This window comes from Bombyx mandarina, chromosome 18 (genome assembly GCF_030267445.1).
Source record: "Bombyx mandarina strain Sakado chromosome 18, ASM3026744v2".
Classification (NCBI taxonomy): domain Eukaryota; kingdom Metazoa; phylum Arthropoda; class Insecta; order Lepidoptera; family Bombycidae; genus Bombyx; species Bombyx mandarina.
The window spans coordinates 10,241,839-10,262,608 of record NC_143224.1 but is presented as its reverse complement, the minus strand read 5'-3'; the positions used below and the strand labels follow the sequence as shown (position 1 = coordinate 10,262,608).

Below are 20,770 nucleotides of genomic sequence, written 5' to 3'. Positions count from 1 at the left end.
TCATATAAATATTAGCCTATCCGTTAAGTACATGTATTTTCTACATGGATACCAAGTTTCAAGTCAATCGGACGCACGGTTCAGTAGTTATAACGGAACATCCGTAACAACCACTGTAGATTTATATACTCGTATTAGTATAGATTATTAACTAAATTCTAAACAGATCTAAGCGCCAAATGTCACTCTTAATATAATTGATTAATATTGAACTCTAAATTGTCTATTTTACATAGACAACTACCGCATTCTGCATTATAAATGGCGTTACCGTAATTAAAATTAACGATTGTTGTTTTCTTTCCTCAGGTTGTACCGTCGTAAATATTTGGCGATTATGGTGGGAAGCACCTGGGCATTCTCCTTCGGAGCCCTAATAGCGACGTGGTTAGAAAAATGGGGACGTTTCGGCCTTGACCCCTCAATCGGTTCGTGCTCTATACTTCCAGACCGCAATAATCGATCTCCGAAGGAATTCCTGTTTGTCGGCGCTTTCATGCTTCCTTGTCTAGCCATCGTGATTTGCTATGCGAGGATATTTTGTATAGTACGCGATGCCGCGAGAAAGTCCCGGGCACCGGTACGTCGCACCAGACCTGCTCTAGAAGATTCTGCCGTTGGGTCTGCATCGACAGCATTAGAGCGATCACCCGGACCGGAAAACGGAGTTACGCACCACAATCATAATTCGGCACCCAAACGAGCATTACTTGCACCCCCAGCCCTACACTATCCTCCAACACCAGGACCAGAACGGTCTTCCTCCTCGGGCGTAGATACTCTAGATGGACACGACGAAGAATGCGCCCTCGATGCCAAACCCCGAACCCCGAGCGGCAGTGAAACTTCGAAACGGCTTAAACAAGCTGCGACCGCTCTTAAAAAATCGCCAGCCTTAGTGCGACCGCCTCGTCTAACAACCAAAGACAGAAAACTTCTAAAAATGATCATGGCGATTATGTTATCGTTTTGGGTGTGCTACCTACCAATAACATTGACGAAAATATTTCGAGAATTCACATCGCATCCGGCCGCGAACATCGCCGGCTACATCCTAATATACTTAACAACGTGCATCAATCCTATAATATACGTAGTGATGTCCAGTGAGTACCGTCAGGCGTACAAGAACCTGCTTATGTGTCGTCGCTGGGCGTGACGCTCGCCCGGCGATGGCGCATCTGAAAAGCGTCCGCCGTGACTAGTCCTCACTCACTGGACTGCTTGAACAGCATCCACGAACAATGAACGCTACCGGCGCAAGTGTGTGTTGAATTAAAAAAAAAACTCTTTTCTAAATATTATAGTAATTTATATTATGTGCATGCGCGAACCTCGTTATTATATATGAAATAGATCGATAAGGGACGTTCTGTGTAAATAGAATTGTGCGTAGCTACTTATTATGTGTAATCGTGAACCGTCCGTGATTATCGCAAATGAAAGGGTGAAAGCAAACACGAGAATTCAAACAATAGCCTCGGGCTGTGTGACCATTTGATTTTATAAAACACTGATAAGGGATGGCCTAATGAACACTATTCATTACAAACTGAAATCTAAGACAAATCATAAGACGTGAAAACAAAAATATTGTAACAAGTTTGAAGCAAAACTTAACCGCACATTTCATATTTATCTAACTCGAGCGTACCCATGGCGGCGCATTGAATCATCAGGGAAAACGTAACTAAAACAAACAGTAATCCAGTATCCTGACGATTCATATATTCATTTGCAATAGAATACTTGTGAGTTAATGACGTACGATTGACGTGTTGCAATCTCGAGAAAAATGGTTTTATTAAACAATAACGTTACGAATGGTGGAAATTTGAGTGATCTGGTGATGGGGTTGGAAGATTATGTGTCTGACGAGGAGTTAGCTAACGTGGAACTGTTCAAGAACTATCCCGAAGCGTTACTGTGGTTCGCTTTTGTCAGCTGCGTGCTATTCATGATTCTTGGTATCCCTGGAAACCTTTTAACCATCGTAGCGCTGATGAGGTATAAGAAGGTAAGAATAGTTTTTCTTTATATGCAACTAACAAGAATTTTCAATCGTTAACGTAGCATTACAAGTTTCATTCTATTAAAACGCTAGAAATTTATTGATGCGGCGTTTCAAATAATGTACATACGTTGTTGTCCGTGTCTGAATTTCAATTGTAAGTAACCAAATAGCTAAGCTTTTGAATCGTGCCGGGCCCGTATGTAAAATTTTCAGAGCGCTTGGTCAATGTTAGGGCAAATACCATCTCATATCATCTCTTATCTACAATTACAGACCGAACATAAGTTTACAACATAGACTACAAGCTAAATATAGCCGCCCCCCTTAAAACATAAGGTCTATCACCACCTCCATTACAGTAATAATGGCTACTAGCACTCATACTACACCATGGTTGAAACAAGGCCGGACATAATAGTTTTGTTTTTGTTGCTTAGATGGGTGGACGAGCTCAGAGCCCACCTGGTGTTAAGTGGTTACTGGAGCCCATAGACATCTACAACGTAAATGCGCCACCCACCTCGAGATATAAGTTCTAAGGTCTCAGTATAGTTACAGCGGCTACCCCACCCTTCGAACCGAAACGCATTACTGCTTCACGGCGGTATGATTGATGTTAACCCGAATGCCCTTACAACTTTACAAATAAGATTCAAGGCTCAACCGAGATTAAAACAAAACAGTAGTAGAAAGACATAACGAGTCACAATGAGCCCCAGTATCACTCGATTTCAAAGTATGTGGAGAGTGTTATAGAGTATTAAGCGGTAGGCAGCGGCCTGGCTCTATCCCTGGCATTGGTGAAGTCCATGGGCGACGGCAACCACTCACCATCAGGTTGGCCGTATGCTCGTCTGCCTACAAGTGAAATAAAAAAATAAAAAAACGTAGTTGTAGACACAATATAAACTGCTTTTACGGCGAATCGCCTCAGCCGCTTGTGAATCTAAAAACCGTAAAATATTTTAAACTTCTGAAATTATGTAATGATCGTAAAAAGCGTGAAATTTAACCGTAAAAGTATTTTTAATCGTGTCATCATTGAAGGCTTAAACTGATAAATGAAAGGCGGCCGAATGAGAATAATACTACTATTACAAACAGATCATCGAAAAGCAGAAATAGTAATTAGAATAGGACAAACAACTGTTCTTTCTATTGGTATAAACAATTATCATATAAAATATCTGACTCGAAGACATTGAACGATTCATAGTCGTTAAATTTCATATCAACGAACGATAAATTCAAATTGAAACATTTTGTCCAATACAGAAATTATCTAAAGGAATACATAAATCTCAAACTGTAATAAAACCTTAATTTAAAACTGATAAAACGAATGATAATAAATGAAATGTGATGCATGCAAACGAATACATTAGAACTCATATCTCAACGTGTGTGGCGGCATTTACGCTGTAGATGTCTATGGGCTCCGGTAACCATTTAACACTAGGTGGACCGTGAGCTCGTCCACACATCTGAGCAATAAAAAAAAAAAAAAAAAGCTGAATATTGAATCCGGCAAAGCCGAATATTATAATCATTAGTACAAAGACAAAAAATAATTTATTTTTTATTGTAACTATACTTGAGACCTTAGAACTTGTATCTCAAGGTGGGTGGCGCATTTACGTTGTGGATGTCTATGGGCTCCAGTAACCACTTAACACCAGGTGGGCTGTGAGCTCGTCCACCCACCTAAGCAATAAAAATAAAAAAAAGTAATTTATCGTATTTGTTTTAGAAAAAAAAAGTAATGTATTCCCAATTTAACATACAACAATCAATCAATCGGTACATTCACTTATACCAACGTGTATTCAATCTTATTACGATTCATGAAATTTAAGTAAAACCATGCATCAACCAATTGCTTCCTTACTTAGGTATTACAAACGTATTGACGTCAACACAGTACTTTGTAATTTACGTGTTTAAACCCAATGATTCACAAATTTAATGACATGTATTGCTTACTCATGCATTGAACGAAATACCTATCTATGTTCATTCTTTTTATTCATATAGAATACAAAAGGAATGATAATAGAAGCATTTCCATGGAAATTAATTTTCTGTTCAAATTATGATTTTCACGTTTTGAAACATCTTAATATGCTCGTCATCCAAATAGTGTAATTGCACTTACAATTAGTGCCTTACTAAAATTTAATAACTTAATAATGAATATTATCATAGTTATTAATCACAAAATAAACATTGTAGGCTTTAAAACAAATGTAAGTTTTATAGCCACGTTCTAATCATCTCATCCTACCACAATATGTAACCCATGTTCAGATAAGGACGCAATAAACGATTTCATAAAGATTATTTATTTATTTGGGAAACCAACAGTACAATACAAACATAATATTTTAAAAAATAGCTAAAACAATAACCAAACATGTTTCCACCATCAAAATCACATTGACATATAAGTAGAAATATAATTAAATTAAAAATTCAAATATAATTATAGTCCTTTAATTTAAAAATGCCTTTATGTTCCTCAGGTTCACAATGCAACTGCAGTTTTCATCATCAACTTGTCACTCTCGGACCTATTGTTCAGCTGCTTTATCCTGCCCTTAGCTACGTCAACGTTCATGTGGAGATCTTGGATCCATGGAAAGACTCTCTGTCGGATGGTGCCAATGGCGAAATACACACTAGTGGCTGTTTCCCTATTTACTGTTCTATCTATCACAATAAATAGGTACATCTTGGTTTCACATCCGAAACTTTATGCAAAGTGAGTTAAAGTTGTAAATAAAAAAAATCTAAATAACTTAAAAATATTTAGTAAGAATAATTCCTGCTTATCAGCCGAGCAACCCAGAGTCGAGAAGCATGCCTCATGCCTTAATGGCTCGCTTATCTGCAATAATATCTTGTATAACTCTAATTTTTTTTTATTCTTACCTGCAATAATATCATGCCTATGTTTAATTTTTTTTCGTCTTATAGTAATGAATTGAAATATAATTTTAGTAATAACTTCTGTGCACATCACAACTGTATAAAATGTAATCAAAATTTTTAACTTTTTTGTAATATCCAAAACCTTCATCTAAAAACGATTTATTTAAAATGAAATTAAATGTTTGATTCAAAATTTTCTTTGTCAACAGGTTATACAAGAAGACTTACATTTGTCTGATAATAATAGTCATTTGGTTGCTGCCGATACTATTACTAATGCCAACATACTTTGAAGTTTGGGGAAGATTTAGCTTAGACCAAATCACAGGCTCCTGCACAATAGTTTTCGATGAGAACTGTAATTCACCGAAAAAGTTTCTATTTGTGACCGCATTTGCACTACCAAGTATAGCAATCATCGTGTGCTACGCAAGAATATGGTGGATTGTAAGGAAAACTGCCAACAAATCTCGTAATGTAATTTACAGGAGGCCCATTTCTGACGTAGAAATCAGTACCATAAAAACAAATCAAAACACTAAGTCGACCCTTAAACTGAATCGAAGTCTGTCAACTCAGATAACGTCAAGTAACAATCTTCTGCCTTTTAACTGCTTCCTCAACCCTGGCGGCGAGCTATCTTCATCAATGGAAAATTCTTCGCCAGCAGAACTGGAGAACACTCCAAAACCTAAGGTTCGGTCTTTAGGTACTGAGTCTATAAGCAACTTCCGAAAGAGTTTTATGTGCACCTTCCGACGCTCAGCGCCAAAAGTCCACCTGCCCACAAAAAAGGACAAGAAACTTCTCACTATGATTGTAGCCATCATGGTGTCGTTCTTCGTATGTCACCTGCCCATAACGTTGACGAAAACTATTTTTGAAAATTTCACCTCGCACCCAGTACCGAACATTGTTGGTTATGTATTGATTTACATGACTACTTGCGTCAACCCTATTATTTACGTAGTGATGTCCATCGAATATAGACAGGCGTATAGAAACCTGCTGAATTGTAGGTGAATCTTTTTAAGAAGTATCATGTAGAAAATTCCTAAACTTTACTTACGCATTCGTCCAGCTCAACTAAAGCGTTACTTTGCTTGAGCAGAACGATAACAGATTTCTTAAGAATTGGGCGTTGTAAAAATATGGATGTCCCATTATTTGAATATAATATTTTTAAGGAATATCCATAGTGGAGAAATTAAAACTACCGATGATTTCTTAACGTACGGGGATGCGTCAAAGCAAATAGACCCATTGTCGTAGAATGCTATCATAGCTTTTTTATACACAACTAAGTACTGATGGAAATTAATTGTTATTATAGTATAGAGTATAGCATGATAAAAAGTATGTGAGTTGCAAACTACCCGTTGGTTCGAACGATGAGGAAAATTTACAAGCATCGTTATTTTCTGTTAAATTATTAATTTACTTACAATTAATGGCTTAAATCACTATATGAAATGAACGTGTGGATTTGGTTTCTTATTGAAACGTTCATTGGAAAAAGTTTTCAATAAAAAAACCTAGGGACCGTTTTACAATGTTTTCTCTATAGATTTAATTTGAACTAACTGATAAAGTGAAGACTAAAACAATTTAAGCAATTCCCAATAAGCGCTATGCAATAGCTTCTGTGCTCTGTATTTCTAGGGTCATTTTGAATTATTAAATTGATTATGGAATCAATATTTTAGAATTGGTAATAATGAAAATCTTAAAGCCTTAATCTAAATTGTATTGTTCATATAATGTAAATAATTAAAACAAACCTAAAGTATAAATTTAATTAGCATAGATTTTCTTGTATTAGTGGACGTCGTTAAAATATTGTACATTGTTTATGTACGATATCAACGTGTGATATTATTGTTTCTGTGGTGTCAAACACATCAGAGTTTTGATTGAACAAAAGTAACGAAACAGAAAAAATAAATAAAGGTGCTGCTATGAAAATTGATTGAAAGGACTAGAAGTATTTCAATAACTCCTGTAATTGTTATAACTTAGTTGTATGTAGTTAATAAAATTGGATATCACTTTATTGTTAGCAAGTGTACAATGTGCATTCAAACATTTGCGATTTGTACAGACCTTTTTTTTTTCTGTAGCAATTGTCACCAAAATTGCTTACATTAAAAAAATCCTTTTCTTTGTTGACATATAAATGGTATTTTATAATCAACATATTTCACTACTTCAATATACGCACATTATCTAACATACTGTAAATGCCAATTTCCCATTAATTTCAATTATTAAAAAATTATGTCGCAAAAAAATTCAAATGACAAACATTGATAACTATTGTAATGAAAATCATTCCAAAATTTTTCATTATTGTGTATCCTTAATACGTGTAATAAATAATATATTTACTATTGTAAATACGTTGGTAACATAGAAATATTAATTGTATAATTTTTCCTTATTAAGATTATATAAGTCAGTGATAGCTTTAAAATCCGACTCAATTGACCTCGAAAATTGTTAAAATGAAATGCAAATCAACCGCATTATACTATCGTAGAACCATAAATAACTTTATAAAAACATTCACTAGTATTAGAAAAAGCATTTAAAAATGAAATATCTATTTCCAAAGATATACGTAGGTAAGTATTTAATCATAACAATTATTTAAATGGTCTCTTATAATATGTAAATCAAATACTTAAATAAGGATTGATACATTTTTTACAAATTTAGACGAAACGACTATTTCCATTTAATCATAGGTTAAAATGTAGGTTTATATGATATTATTCGTGATAAAATAATACTTATGTGAAAGAGAATAATTTCCAAAGAAGTTTAAGTCTAAGAAATTTTAAAGGACTGTGTAATAATAACTAAACCAAATAAAGATTATATGAAACGATACATAAAATTGTAATTTTAGAATAATTTAATCCAAAACTTGGACTCCAAATATATCTGTACAAATGATGTATCATCCTTCATCGTAACTTATTTATAACATATTTATTATACTCATTTTAAAGTATAATGTATTGATGTAATATCATAATATGAGACACGGGTTTCCCTCTTATTAACCCAAATATTCATAATAAATGTCAATCTCCAGGTATTAATAGCAGTTGAATTATTGAAAAGTAGACCTAAAGATTTTATTCGTTGTGATTTCGAGTTTATTTCTTAAAATTTAAAGTTCTCTATGTTTTCAATACTTAAATTTTCAGAGACTTCATTTTCATGTTTATTATTTTATTTATTTGCCTGTGTAAGCAGACGAGCATACGGCTCACCTGATGATGAGTGGTTACCGTGGCTCATGGACATCAGCAACGTTAAGATATTATACTGTTATTAAATTATAACCGGAGTGCGTAAACACTAAGTAATTCAAATTCTTATATTTTTGTTTATTTGTTGCGTATAAGTTTGTTTGATTGTTGGGTCCAAAAACACCAAAACTAATGTAGATTTTCATGACACCTATGAATTAGACTTGAAAATTCATTCCAAAATTATCGAATAACTCTTGCACTACCAAAGCAACATTAGGTGAGACACACAATATCTAATATAACACCAATAGCTTCATTTAATATTATCGTATCCAAACTCAAAATACTCAGTGAATGTAATTGAAACCACATAGTTTTACGGTTTAATCACGCGTTAAATACTTTATTTGGAAAATTGGTAATGATTTGTAATGATAATAATTAACATGATCATCAGGCCCCAGCTTAGGATTCCCTGTGTTATGATACCGGAGACTGACAATACGGACATATACATATACATTGGCTCTGCCCCTGGCATTGCTGAAGTCCATGGGCGACGGTAACCACTCACCATCAGGTGGGCCGTATGCTCGTCTGCCTACAAGGGCAATAAAAAAAAATAAAAAAAAAAAAAACATAATACATATATACGTTTAAATATATGCATATACAGATAATGTAAAGGCGAAATTAAACCGTAAAAGCAGTTTTAATAACGTCCAAGATTGTGAAAACCGTGAAAAACTACTCAATAGATGCTATAATAAACGAAAAAACTAAATTGAAATTTACTAAATTTGGACCAAGTTCTAAGATTTTTAATTATCTGTAACTTGAAAACTAAAAAAACTTTGTTTTATCTTCGGATAGTTGTCAGATGCAAGCTTGTGTAAATGTAACAGAATTTCGGAATGCATTTTTTTATGTATGTAGATAGAACAGCTGTAATTCTAAAAGTAGTGAATACGGATTTTTATATTGTTTTTACCGCAGTAGGTACCAAAGAATGAATCAACAGATCAACCTAAACCTGTTTGTATTAACTATTGTACTTACCAAAGATGTAACTGTAAGAAATAAAATAATAAAAAACAACCCTGTCTTTTGTATTTTAATTTCTAAAACAATTTATTTAATGGAATCGCCTCTTTGCACTTCTAATTAATTATCTCGAGCGTCTATTTAATGAATATTAATAATTTTTTTATCCCAAAATGGAAAATGAGTGTTTTGTTATAAAGACAATAATTTTAAAAGCTAGGTATTATTGGTCTTAAAAGCTAGATAAGCGTCGTGTAAGTCTGCACGCTGTGGAGTACTGCGTGACCATACAAGTGGGTACCACCAACCTGCCTATCTCTGCTGTGAAGTAATCATGAGTTCTGGACCGAGTGTCGGGACAACCCTATTACGTATTAGATACAATAGAAATGAGATTTCAGAATTCAGTTGTGTCGCAAGACAATTGTCCAATTTGCCATGTCTACAAGTTTCGATAGTCACTAACACCAAGTGGCGCACGTGAGCTCAGTGAACGCACGCAATTAAATGAATAATATTTAATCAAAAACTATTTCCACTGAAGTTACTAATTGAAATAATCGTATCGCTTGTTCAGTGCGTGGCTGACTGTAACAGTGTCCGCATATAATTTCTGAGACCAAGTTTTCTAATTACCTGTTTTGAAGGTTTTGGATAAATAAAATTAGTTTTATCCAAAGAAAAATTAGATAAGTAGTTACGTAATTTGGCAAATAGTGTTAAGTATCATGCAACAAGCCAGCTCTGGTTGAGACCGCCAAGTTTCGTGTCCCTGCTATTTTTGCACTAATAAGACTACGACGTGGTATCAAACCAATACCGGATTGGGCCCCAACTCATGTGATACGGAGCACAAAAAAAAATCGGTTGTCTGTAAAGTCGGTTTACTGACGATAGTTGAACGTGACAACGTCATAAGAAAATACTGATGGAATGGTTTCATTTTTCAATTATCGCAATTATCGTTGCTATAAACAATTGACACCACATTCACTTTTCAGTGAACTTCATATTTGACGAAAACATGTAAATGTATTATTGTATAGCAGCTGTCCACGCGGATGCATCGCTCACTCAAGTAAGAGAGAGACAGATGTCAAACGCAGCCGAACGCGGAGGCCGATTGTGCCTCTGTCGCTAGTTGGGCGCTCTCGCTTGCACTTCGATCCTTAAATGGAACGCTTCAATGAGTCATGTTTTTTCGTGCGTGCAGCCGGCTCCATCGAATTATAAGACGTTGTCACGTCAAAAATTAAACAAGCTAACGTTTTTGGTGAATATCTATTGTCACGAAAATTACTATATACTAGTAAGCTGATGTCATGTTTGGACAGAAACAGGGAAGAATATATTTTATACAAGATGCTTCGAATCGTAATGCGGACTGGTAGTGGCAGTCCTATATGTTTTTTTTTTATATTTATTTTTGCGCGTAATATATCTTAATAGAAAATCAACAGACACGTAGAATCCAATGTTTCGAGAAAACGGTTGTTACCAGTTATTTTGCGTTACACTACAGCATCAAATACGAAAATATCAAAATGAAAATTATTTATAATTTATTCAATAAAGAATTACTGCTATAATATTATGTTAGAGTATTAGTTTACTCGCGCTTAGTCATGAGAAACACCTTGAATTTCGTTTCCAATTACAATTTTAGAAAGAGAGAGAGATATAGAGAGTTTTTTTCTTTATTGCACATCAAAACATAATTAACATTGAACAGAAGTCCAGAGATAGATCAAATTTGTACAATCGTCGTTCTTATGGCTAAAAAAGATATCTTCCAGGCAAGCGACGTTATATTCTTAAAGAATGAAGAAAAATAAGTACTGTAGTATACCTTAAATGATAATCTTAAATAACATAATAATAATAAATGCATAACAATATACCATATAGATCATATAGTAAATAAATCAACAGTTTACAAAAAATGAATAATGTACGAAGAAACAGTACTAAACAGATATATAAGTAATATTCCCTCATTATTCTTTAAAAGCAGTTTAAAACTTTCTTACTGAAGCTGGATATGCATTTTACAATCGAATTGTCTGGATGGGTAACAAATGATCAATGAATGCATGATAATCAATGAATGTATCAATGAATGAATGAACAATGAATACATTGTCAGATATTCCTTTTTTTTTTTCAAAAAATTATGCGTATCACAAAGGCATTAAACGTTTTTTTGAGGTAGGGGCGGTGGGAGATAAAATAGGATCCTATAAAATAACGAAAGAATATGAGTATTGCGGCGAAACTAAATTGGCAATCACATGGCATAATTTTTTAGATAAACCAAATATGAATCGCGTGATATATTTTTTAAATATGTACATCATATCTTGATCTTATTAACAAATTCCCACAAAAATAAACCCATCTTCAAGTGTGTGTAGCCGTCGGGGAACTAAATTTCATCACTAATGGACCGCCCGAAACGTTCGCAATGTTTTATTCAGCACGTTCTCCGGGCTTAGTACACTCAAATAGAATTATATAAGTCGGATAAAAACCGAAACGAGCCAAACAATGCCCGATATTGTCCGGGAGCATGTTGTGTATCACGTAACAGCGCCGCATATTACACGCGTTGGACTTGTGTAGCGCAAAATCTGTCACGTCTGCCTCGAAATAAATACTATAATCTATACATGTAAATAAAATTGGAGTGTCTGTTTGTAATATTAAAATAACCGCTTTTTACTACATGCATATGAATATATATACGGTACATACACCAAAATAACATTTTTTACTATTTTTTTCTGTCTATTTGTTCCGGCTAATCTCTGGAACGGCTGGACCGATTTTGACGAGACTCACTAATAGGTAGCTGATGATATAAGGAATAATTTAGGCTACTTTTTTAATACTAGCTTCGCCCCGCGGCGTCACCCGCGGTACGACAATAACCGCAGGTAACATCGCGGGACTCAGCCATCAATAATAAAATTTAATGTTTCCGAAGCGAAGCGAGGGCGGGTCGCTAGTTTGTAAATATATTTAAATGAAGATGTTCGTCCACTATGCGTTTATGAGTCGTTGGTTTAGTTGTGATTAAATTTTATTGTGATTGGTGCTTTAAAGAAGGATTCTGCCAATGTGGGAATGATGACGCGCGAATAGTTAAACAAAACTTGAACGGGTTTACTAGTGACAGATATAAATTAATACGTAGAAACGCTTTGTGACCCACCGGTGAGTCTAGAATACTATATAAATATATCATTCGGGCCAAGCCAAAATCAGGGCATAAGTAATTTTTATCAAATTGTGATTTTCATTCTAAAATTTACAAAACGACATAATTTGCACGGACAATAAAACTTACCAATTTTTACTGTCTTGTTTTTAAACTATTTTAAAAGGCTAACCTTGATAAAAACTACAAGTTTCTATTGGATTTGAAAGCCATGACGTTCGGTTCGGCTAATGGGCCACGCGGCTCATACGCATTTTTGTTTGATAACAGCAATCTGTGGCTTGGAGGAAGCGTTTACGTTGGAACCCACACGCAACTCACGGGTGAGCCTCATGGCCCAAACGATTGAGTAAATCACTACATAGTATAAAACAAAGTCGCTTTCTCTGTCCCTATATCCCTATGTATACTTAAATTTTTTAAACTACGCAACGGATTTTGATGCGGTTTTTTTAATAGATTATTATAGAGATAGAGATTTATAGTCGATGTCCATGGGCGCTGAAAAGTTCTTCTGGCAAGTTCCATCATTTAAGCAGCGTTTTCAATCGACAACATCAGAAACAAGAAAACTTCTAGTTATTCTATTGTTCTCGTTATTAACTCTTAGCTTTGTTACTGAAATGATTTTCTTTTTGTTACAAAACTCATAAAGTAAGCGTACAGACGCATGAAATTGATAAAATTTAATCAATATACGTGTCATCTAGAAGACCGTTCATGAATCCAATGCTACTATATCTAATACAGTTTCTATGTACAAGGGCGAGATGACAAGTAACTAGCCTAATAATAAAACACAACTTTCCGTGATAAAATTAATTTTATTTTTCGAGATAGTCTCCGTGAACCTCTACGCACTTATTCCATCTTCATTCTAAAGCAGTAATGCCTTCCATAAAATGATTTCTTTCGAGGCCTGCAAAATACTTCTCTACAGCAGGCCTCTACTTCATCATTTGTGGCAAATTTCTGTCCGCCCAAAAAAGTTTTGAGCTTAGGGAATAAGTGGAAGTCTGATGGCGCTAGATCAGGCGAATAAGGTGGGTGGGGCAGCAAACCATACTTCAATTCGTTGATTTTTGCCATAGCTTTAACACATGTGTGAACCCTAGCGTTGTCTTGGTGGAAGATGATTTTTTTTCACCAAGCCAGGTCGTTTTTGCCGAATACATTGATGAAGATTATCTAGAAGATTAGCGTAGTATTCTCCATAAATTTTTTGACCTTTAGGAAGGTAATCAATCATCAAGATCCCATCTGCATCCCAAAAGACGGAAGCCATCACTTTTCCAGCCGACTTTACAGCCATGGCTTTTTTGGAGCCGGGCACCCCGATTGAGTCCACTGTTTTGATTGAATTTTTGATTCTGGCGTGTAATAATGAACCCATGTTTCATCTGTTGTTACAAATCGACGTAAAAAATCGGCCTTATTACTCTGAAAACGGTCCGGACATTGACATATATATTTTTTTAATTTGAACTTTTTAAATAGCAGAGGCTAGTTACTTATCATCCCGCCCTCGTATATTAGAAGTTTTTTCGAATAAGTAATTTTAAGTAAAACAGCAAAAACATACCGAAACAATACATTTATATAATCATTTTCAGATTAATTATTCTGTAAAAATAAACCACCCACATGTCTATAAACTAACTTTTATTAACGTGGGTGGAGCATAATATTGGATAACAAGACTTTTAACAGGCAAGCGAATAGGCGATGTTTAATTGTTGAAGCCCTGAAAGATAACAACTGTCCCTGCTCACTACAAAACATTAATTAGTGAAAAAAAGGTATATCTTACGAAATTTGTTTGGAAAAATCCATATAGACTACAGTCGGCACCGAAATCATAAACAGACATTTTATCTCTAGGTCTAAGAAAACCTTGTTACCGTTTCTTTTTTTTTTCATATTTCATATTTTATCACTGTTCAATTTTAAGGAATTTTTTTTTCCTACCTGAGCTGGTAGCCTGGAGCGGCTATTCCAGCGTAACCGTGGCTAGTAGGTGAGCTCACGGGGCTCAAACCTGACGACGATGCTAACACGAACCCTAGCAAGAGCCGTGCTTCGCAGAATCTACCACCGGATCGGAAACGCGACCCACTGAGAAGATCCGGCGAGAAACTCAGTGGGCTGTGTCTGAGAGTTAATTTACTCGTCGAGCCCTTCGTCGCAAGCGACGGGTTCGACGAGAACGGTGACCGGTGCTTGAAGTACCTAAAAGCACCGTTAGTGGATCGGGAGGATTTAAGGACATGTGAACTAAGGTTTGTTCTAACTCCATTCTCCCGGGACAATCTGATTTGATAGCCTGTCATAGTAATATTTCATTAAAATCTATATAAAGGTGACTTGATTGCGATATTCATCCTCGCCTTCATAACTAATAAACTCGAATTAATATCTAAATCTTAACGTGCCTCGAACAATATTAAAGTTAATGTAAATTTCGTACCTAGAAAACGTTGACTATAGAACTACCGACTGAGGGAATCCAAGCAAAATTCATTTTACAATCAATCCCTTAAAAATTAATATCAATCTTTCGCATTAATTCTGTAATTCATATTTTGAAATGTCTCTCCAATTTAAAGTGTCCCCCTTCAATTGAAGAAGATAACGAATTCGTTTCGCTAGGCATAATTAAATTCTGAAAATTATTCATATTGAAAAATTAATCTCAACGTTTTGAACACGATTTCAGATTAAAAGATAGAGTAATCAAAAGTTTGAAGAAATCTACCCAGCTTGTATTACCATTTTGATATTTTCGATTTAATGAAAACCTCTGATAATAAAGGAAAATTGCTTTTAATTTATAAAGGTACAAGCGGCCTACTCCGGCTCCGGTCTGGTCTTTAACAAAAAAAAAAAAGTTTTATTTTTTAAAATAAAAGAACGCTTATTGCGGCTTAACTATAATAGTTAGACATATGCTGTCGGGACACTTTTTGTAAATAATGTGTTCTACAAAGTCATAGTACATTATTTTATACTACCATCAATAGTTTTCGCAGGGCATGCGGTGTAAAGAATATTTTAAGCAATTTTTTACACCTTGGGTTATATTATTGGAGTTTTAGTGAGGATCCCTAATTTTTTTCAAAAAAGATATAGCCTATGTCACTCGGGAATAGTGTAGCTTCTAAACAGTGAAAGAATTTTTCAAATCGGTTCAGTGGTTTTGGAGCCTATTCAATACAAACAAACAAACAAACAAACAAATCTTTCCTCTTTATAATATTAGTAGATAATATAAGTGTTATAATTTTGTATAATCAATATAAAACTTACATTTCATTAATATAGGCGACTATATTCTTTAGTAACAAACATTTTTACGTGTTTACAAACATAGTTCTGTTTTTGGAGGCTTATTTTACTGAAATATTTCAAGAAGTCAACGAAACAAAATAAAAGTGTTAGTTATTAAAAATCATACTACAATGTTCGACAAAAAAATTGTTGCAAGCTTTCTTTTTTCCAAAAACAACTTCTTCTGAACCTTACCTTAAAAAATCGTTCTAATTCTCTACAGTTAACGTAATGTGTAATTCTATTTCTATTTAATCTTCAATATCAGTGTTAATTATGGGCCATGCTTATCGCTTAACAACATTCCGGCCGAGAATTAATCCCATCATTTACTTATATACTACGATAAAAAATCAATATAAAAAAATGTTCTCACCCCAGACAAATGCCATAATTATTGACTGTATATCCAGTTCTCAATCTTATCAATGCAAGACACCCGTCGTTGGGCGTCGATCATAAAACTATAAGCCAAATCAAATTACAAGACAAATGCATTATGTTGTGCCAATCCCGCTGAGATAAGTATACAATATATTAGGTCTTTGCCTACGAAATTCCCGCTTAGTATACAGAAACTTAAAGTCCTTTTTTTATTTTTTTATCAATCAAAATATACGGCCATGGTAATGATGCATTTCTGGCAGCGCAGTGGTAATTTTTCAATACCCTTCTTGAAGAAGTCAGACGTACGGAAACCAACATACTCTTCAAAGTCATTTTGTGCTGGCTCCCGGGTATTGAATTTTTTTCCTGCCAAGAAGCTCTAAAGCTTTGTTACTGGTGATAGGACATCTTGTGAGTCCGCACGGGTAGGTACCACGACTCCATAATAGAATAGCACTACGATATTGTATCAGCTATACTGTAAAGAGGTTTAATGTTTAAGAAGTTGTTATTGTTTGTATAATCGCGCACATAAATGACTAATTACACTTACATGTAAAAGATATGGAATATTGCTAAGACTCGTTGGAAAATAAAAAAAATATTCACAATTTGGCTTATCTAGACATTGTCCCTAATTAGTTGACCACGACTGTATATACAAGTTCCCAACAACTACATTCGGACCGTCGGTCTACCGAGTAAATATCATCCGCTCGGTGAAAGATCTTCCTTTCATCGTAAACCCACAATAAAAATAAAAAAAACTTTTTTTTTTTTATTGCTTAGATGGATGGACGAGCTCACAGCCCACCTGATGTTAAGTGGTTACTAGAGCCCATAGACATCTACAACGTAAATGTGCCACCCACCTCGAGATATAAGTTCTAAGGTCTCAGTATAGTTACAACGGCTACCCCACCCTTCGAACCGAAACGCATTACTGCTTCACGGCGGAAATAGGCGGGGTGGTGGTACCTACCCGTGCGGACTCCCAAGAGGTCCTACCACCAGTGAAAACTTGAAAGAGAGAAGTGGTAAAAAGCAGAAGTCTGTCAGCACATGGTCTGGTGAGTACGGTAAATGACGAAATACTTCCAACCCTATCTCTTGTAGCTTAGAGGCCCACAGCTGTAACTTGTGAGGTCGGGCGTTGTTGAATGCATGTTTTTTTTATTTTTTTATTTTTTATTGCTTAGATGGGTGGACCAGCCACCACCAAAGTGGTTACTGGAGCCCATGGACATCTACGACGTAAATGCGCCACCCACCTTGAGATATAAATTCTAAGGTCTCAGTATAGTTACAACGGCTGCCCCGCCCTTCAAACCGAAACGCATTACTACTTCACGGGAGAAATAGGCAGGGTGGTGGTACCTACTCTTTTTTTTTTTTTTTTTAAGATTGAAGGATTACTGGTGGCCCGGAGGCCTTTCCAATTTCACCAGGACAGGTGGGCGAGCAAAGGCTCAGCCAGGAGGGGTGGGATTTGCTAACAGCTGCCCGAGCGCCTCCGAAGGAGACCTAACAACTCAAGAGTAGCTGCTTCGCGAATGAATCTACTACCGGATCGGAATCGCGACCCGCTGAGAAGATCCGGCGAGAAACTCAGCGAGCTGATTCATGGGTTAGGTTGCACGGCGAACTCTTTGTCGAGTTCGACGAGTACGGTTACCGAGGTCCCTAAGCCTGCTCCTAGAGCTGAAGGCGTCTAGTGCAAAGGTTATTGGATCTGATGGATCCGTAAGGACGTGTCTAGGGCGTCGACGGTGACTGGCTCCTGCATGATCAGGATTCGGGGAGTAGTCAGCGGCGGCTACGATAAGGCGATTATCATGACGCATAGCCTTATCGAAGTACCGTTCCGACGCTGACTTCGTGTATTTCTGTATAGATTCGAGGCTCAGGTCGTCGTGTAGGTCAACGTTCCTCACGAACCACGGAGCTCCGACGGCTAACCTGCAAAAGCGGGATTGTAGAGATTGAAGGGTGTCTATGTGTGTGCGGGCCGCGTGAGCGAACACCACACTCGCGTAAGTCATGACGGGCCTTATGCAAGTTTTGTAAAGTATCACCTTGTTCCGAAGGGAAATTTTACTCCGCTTACAGATCATGGGGTAGAGTCTACCGAGAATAAACGCGGCACGGTCACGGACTGATTTTATATGCGGGCGGAATGTCATCGATGCATCCAGGGTAACGCCCAGGTACTTGACCTTCCTGGCCCAGGGTATGGATTGACTAAAGAGAGTAATCGGGGGTGTGAGATTCCTCCTCCTAATACGGGAGGAAATCTGTGTGGAGCTTCCCCTCTGAAATAGCACCGCAGTACTTTTCGCTGGGTTGATGTCTATGCGCCATTTTCGGAACCACTATCCTAGGGCTAGGGCTGCGCTCTGAAGCTTCTTCGCGATTAGGGACTTGTTTCTACTGGAATAGTAAACAGTCGTGTCGTCGGGCGACCGGGGAATATCGTTAACGAATAAGCTAAATAGGAGGGGTGAAAGGACAGAGCCTTGCGGGACTCCAGCTGTGAGAGGTCGTGGGGAGGAGCGGGTTCCCTCGACTCGATATCGAAAAGAGCGGTTCGACAAGAAGTCCCGTATGATGAGCACGAGACTATCCGGCACAACCATGTTGAATAGTTTGAAAATCAAACCGTTGTGCCAGACTTTGTCGAACGCTTTTGCGACGTCGAAGAAGAGAGCTCCCGTGTATAACGGTTTTGGTCGATTAAGCCCCACAAGAATGTGCTCCGTGAGGCGGTGCACCTGTTGAACGCATGAGTGATTTGTACGGAATCCGAATTGTTCATCGATGAGAATGCCCTTGGATGAGACGAAGTCTCTGAGGCGTTTGTAGAGCAGACGCTCATACAGTTTGCCTAGAGACATGAGGAGGCTAATCGGGCGGTAGCTCGTCGGATGATTTTTTGGTTTACCGGGTTTATGTATGCCGATAACGTCCGCTTCTTTCCACACCGCGGGAAAGATACAGTTCGCCATAGCGGCATTGAAAATAGATGCCAACATCACGATGAGTTGGACGGGTAGAAGTTTAATAACGCGGTTGGATATACCGTCGGAACCGGGAGCCTTGCGAGGACGTAGGTCTTTGATCAAGTCTTTAACTTCCATCGGGGTGACGGGTGATAACGCATCCGAGGGTGGCAAGGAGACTCTGCGTTCTACCTCACTGTCTACTAATTCTACATGAACAGGGTCCACGGATTGAGTGCTGGGCGTGCACTGGGTTTGCAATGTATCGGCCAGCAGCTCTGCTTTTTCGTCATCATCGAACGCCGCGAGTCGGCCTGAGGGGCCTACGAGGGGGGGCATAGTTACTACCGTATCCGATTTGAGAGTACGAGCTAAGCGGTAGTAAGACCTTTGGGAGGGCGCGAGTCCTTCTAAGAAATCAGACCATCTGGCATCTCGGACTTCGGCGATGCAAGACTTTACGTCGCGTTGTAGGGCACGCATTCGAATACGATTTTCCGCGGTAGGATACCTGTCGTAGGCGCGTATCGAGGCGTTCTTAGCTCTAAGGAGTTCCCTAATATCATCGGACAATTTGAAGCGGTGAAGGAAATCCTCCGCTACAACTTGTTTCGATGATCTATCTAATGTCGAGGTGATGTGTGACGTTAAGATGTCTATGGCTTCAGCGGTATCCTGAGGAGACGGGGTAGAGTCCGGGTTAAACGGGAGGGATGGTGGATCAGATTCAGCCAGGCTGATGCCCAGCGTGTGCCAATCCACCACAGTCCTCGTGACGGGAACGGAGTCGGGAGCGCGACCGAGCTTCATAACGACGGGACGGTGGTCTGAATCTAACTCTGAAACTACTTCGATCGAGTGTAAGCTCAGAGTTACGTTTTTTAATAACGCTATGTCGAGTATATCCGGGCGATGCGCGATATTTAGCGGGTAGTGAGTCGGTGTTAGCGGAGCGACGATATCGAAGGCGAGATCATCGACTAACGCGTCAAGCCGCCTGCCATTCGGGGTTGTGGTGTGTGAGTTCCACCTGATGTGTTTACAATTTAGGTCGCCCGCCAGAATGACAGAGCTCCCCATGCCGAGCAGCGCCTCGATATCACTGCTTAGAACGATCTTATCCGGTGGAAGATAAACGGACGCGATAACGATCGGCGCGTGTCCCGTCAGTGAGATTAGGCACACTGATGCTTCGATATTAGCGAGCGCGGGAGGATCGAGCGGGACGCAATGCAGGGCTCTTCTATAGTAAATGACGGTACCACCACCACGAGCAGAGAGTCTGTCGTTCCTGACCATGTTATAGTTCGCGATTTTAGGGTCACGGCGCGCGGGCTTAAGTAGGGTCTCCTGCACTAAAAAGATATCAATTTGATGGTCACGCAAAAAGTCAGAAACCTGATCACGTTGATTTGCGAGACCGTAAGCGTTAAAAAATCCTATCGTTACGGATAGGGGCTTTATTCTACTTATATACGCCATTGATTACCGGCGGAGTGAGGGGAGGACGTACGTATTTAATGACGCGTATACGTCGGCGTATTCTTGCACAACGGCGATAAAGTGTTGTGCAGTGGAGGCAGCG

The 20,770-nt window shown here is 37.6% G+C and overlaps 2 protein-coding genes across 3 annotated transcripts in view; both read left to right on the top strand.

Moving 5' to 3' along the window:
• The window catches only part of LOC114239299 (G protein-coupled receptor moody), a 103,141-nt gene extending 101,982 nt beyond the window's left edge, over positions 1-1,159 (top strand). The window contains exon 5 of the mRNA XM_089734565.1: positions 310-1,159. Within this exon, the coding sequence (XP_089590691.1) occupies positions 310-1,159 (850 nt within the window). The remainder of the gene's footprint in view (positions 1-309) is intronic.
• Positions 1,160-1,795: 636 nt separating this feature from the next.
• On the top strand, positions 1,796-8,720 carry LOC114239306 (G protein-coupled receptor moody). 2 transcript variants are annotated; one of them, XM_028169466.2, is made up of 3 exons: positions 1,796-2,017; positions 4,537-4,739; positions 5,155-8,720. In XM_028169466.2, exons 1-3 carry the CDS (start codon positions 1,796-1,798, stop codon positions 5,966-5,968), a joined length of 1,239 nt encoding a protein of 412 aa, XP_028025267.2. In that variant the 3' UTR covers positions 5,969-8,720. The 2 variants fall into 2 exon arrangements, with proteins under 2 accessions (XP_028025267.2, XP_028025261.2); XM_028169460.2 differs by having other exon boundaries at positions 4,537-4,775.
• Positions 8,721-20,770: the final 12,050 nt, after the last annotated feature.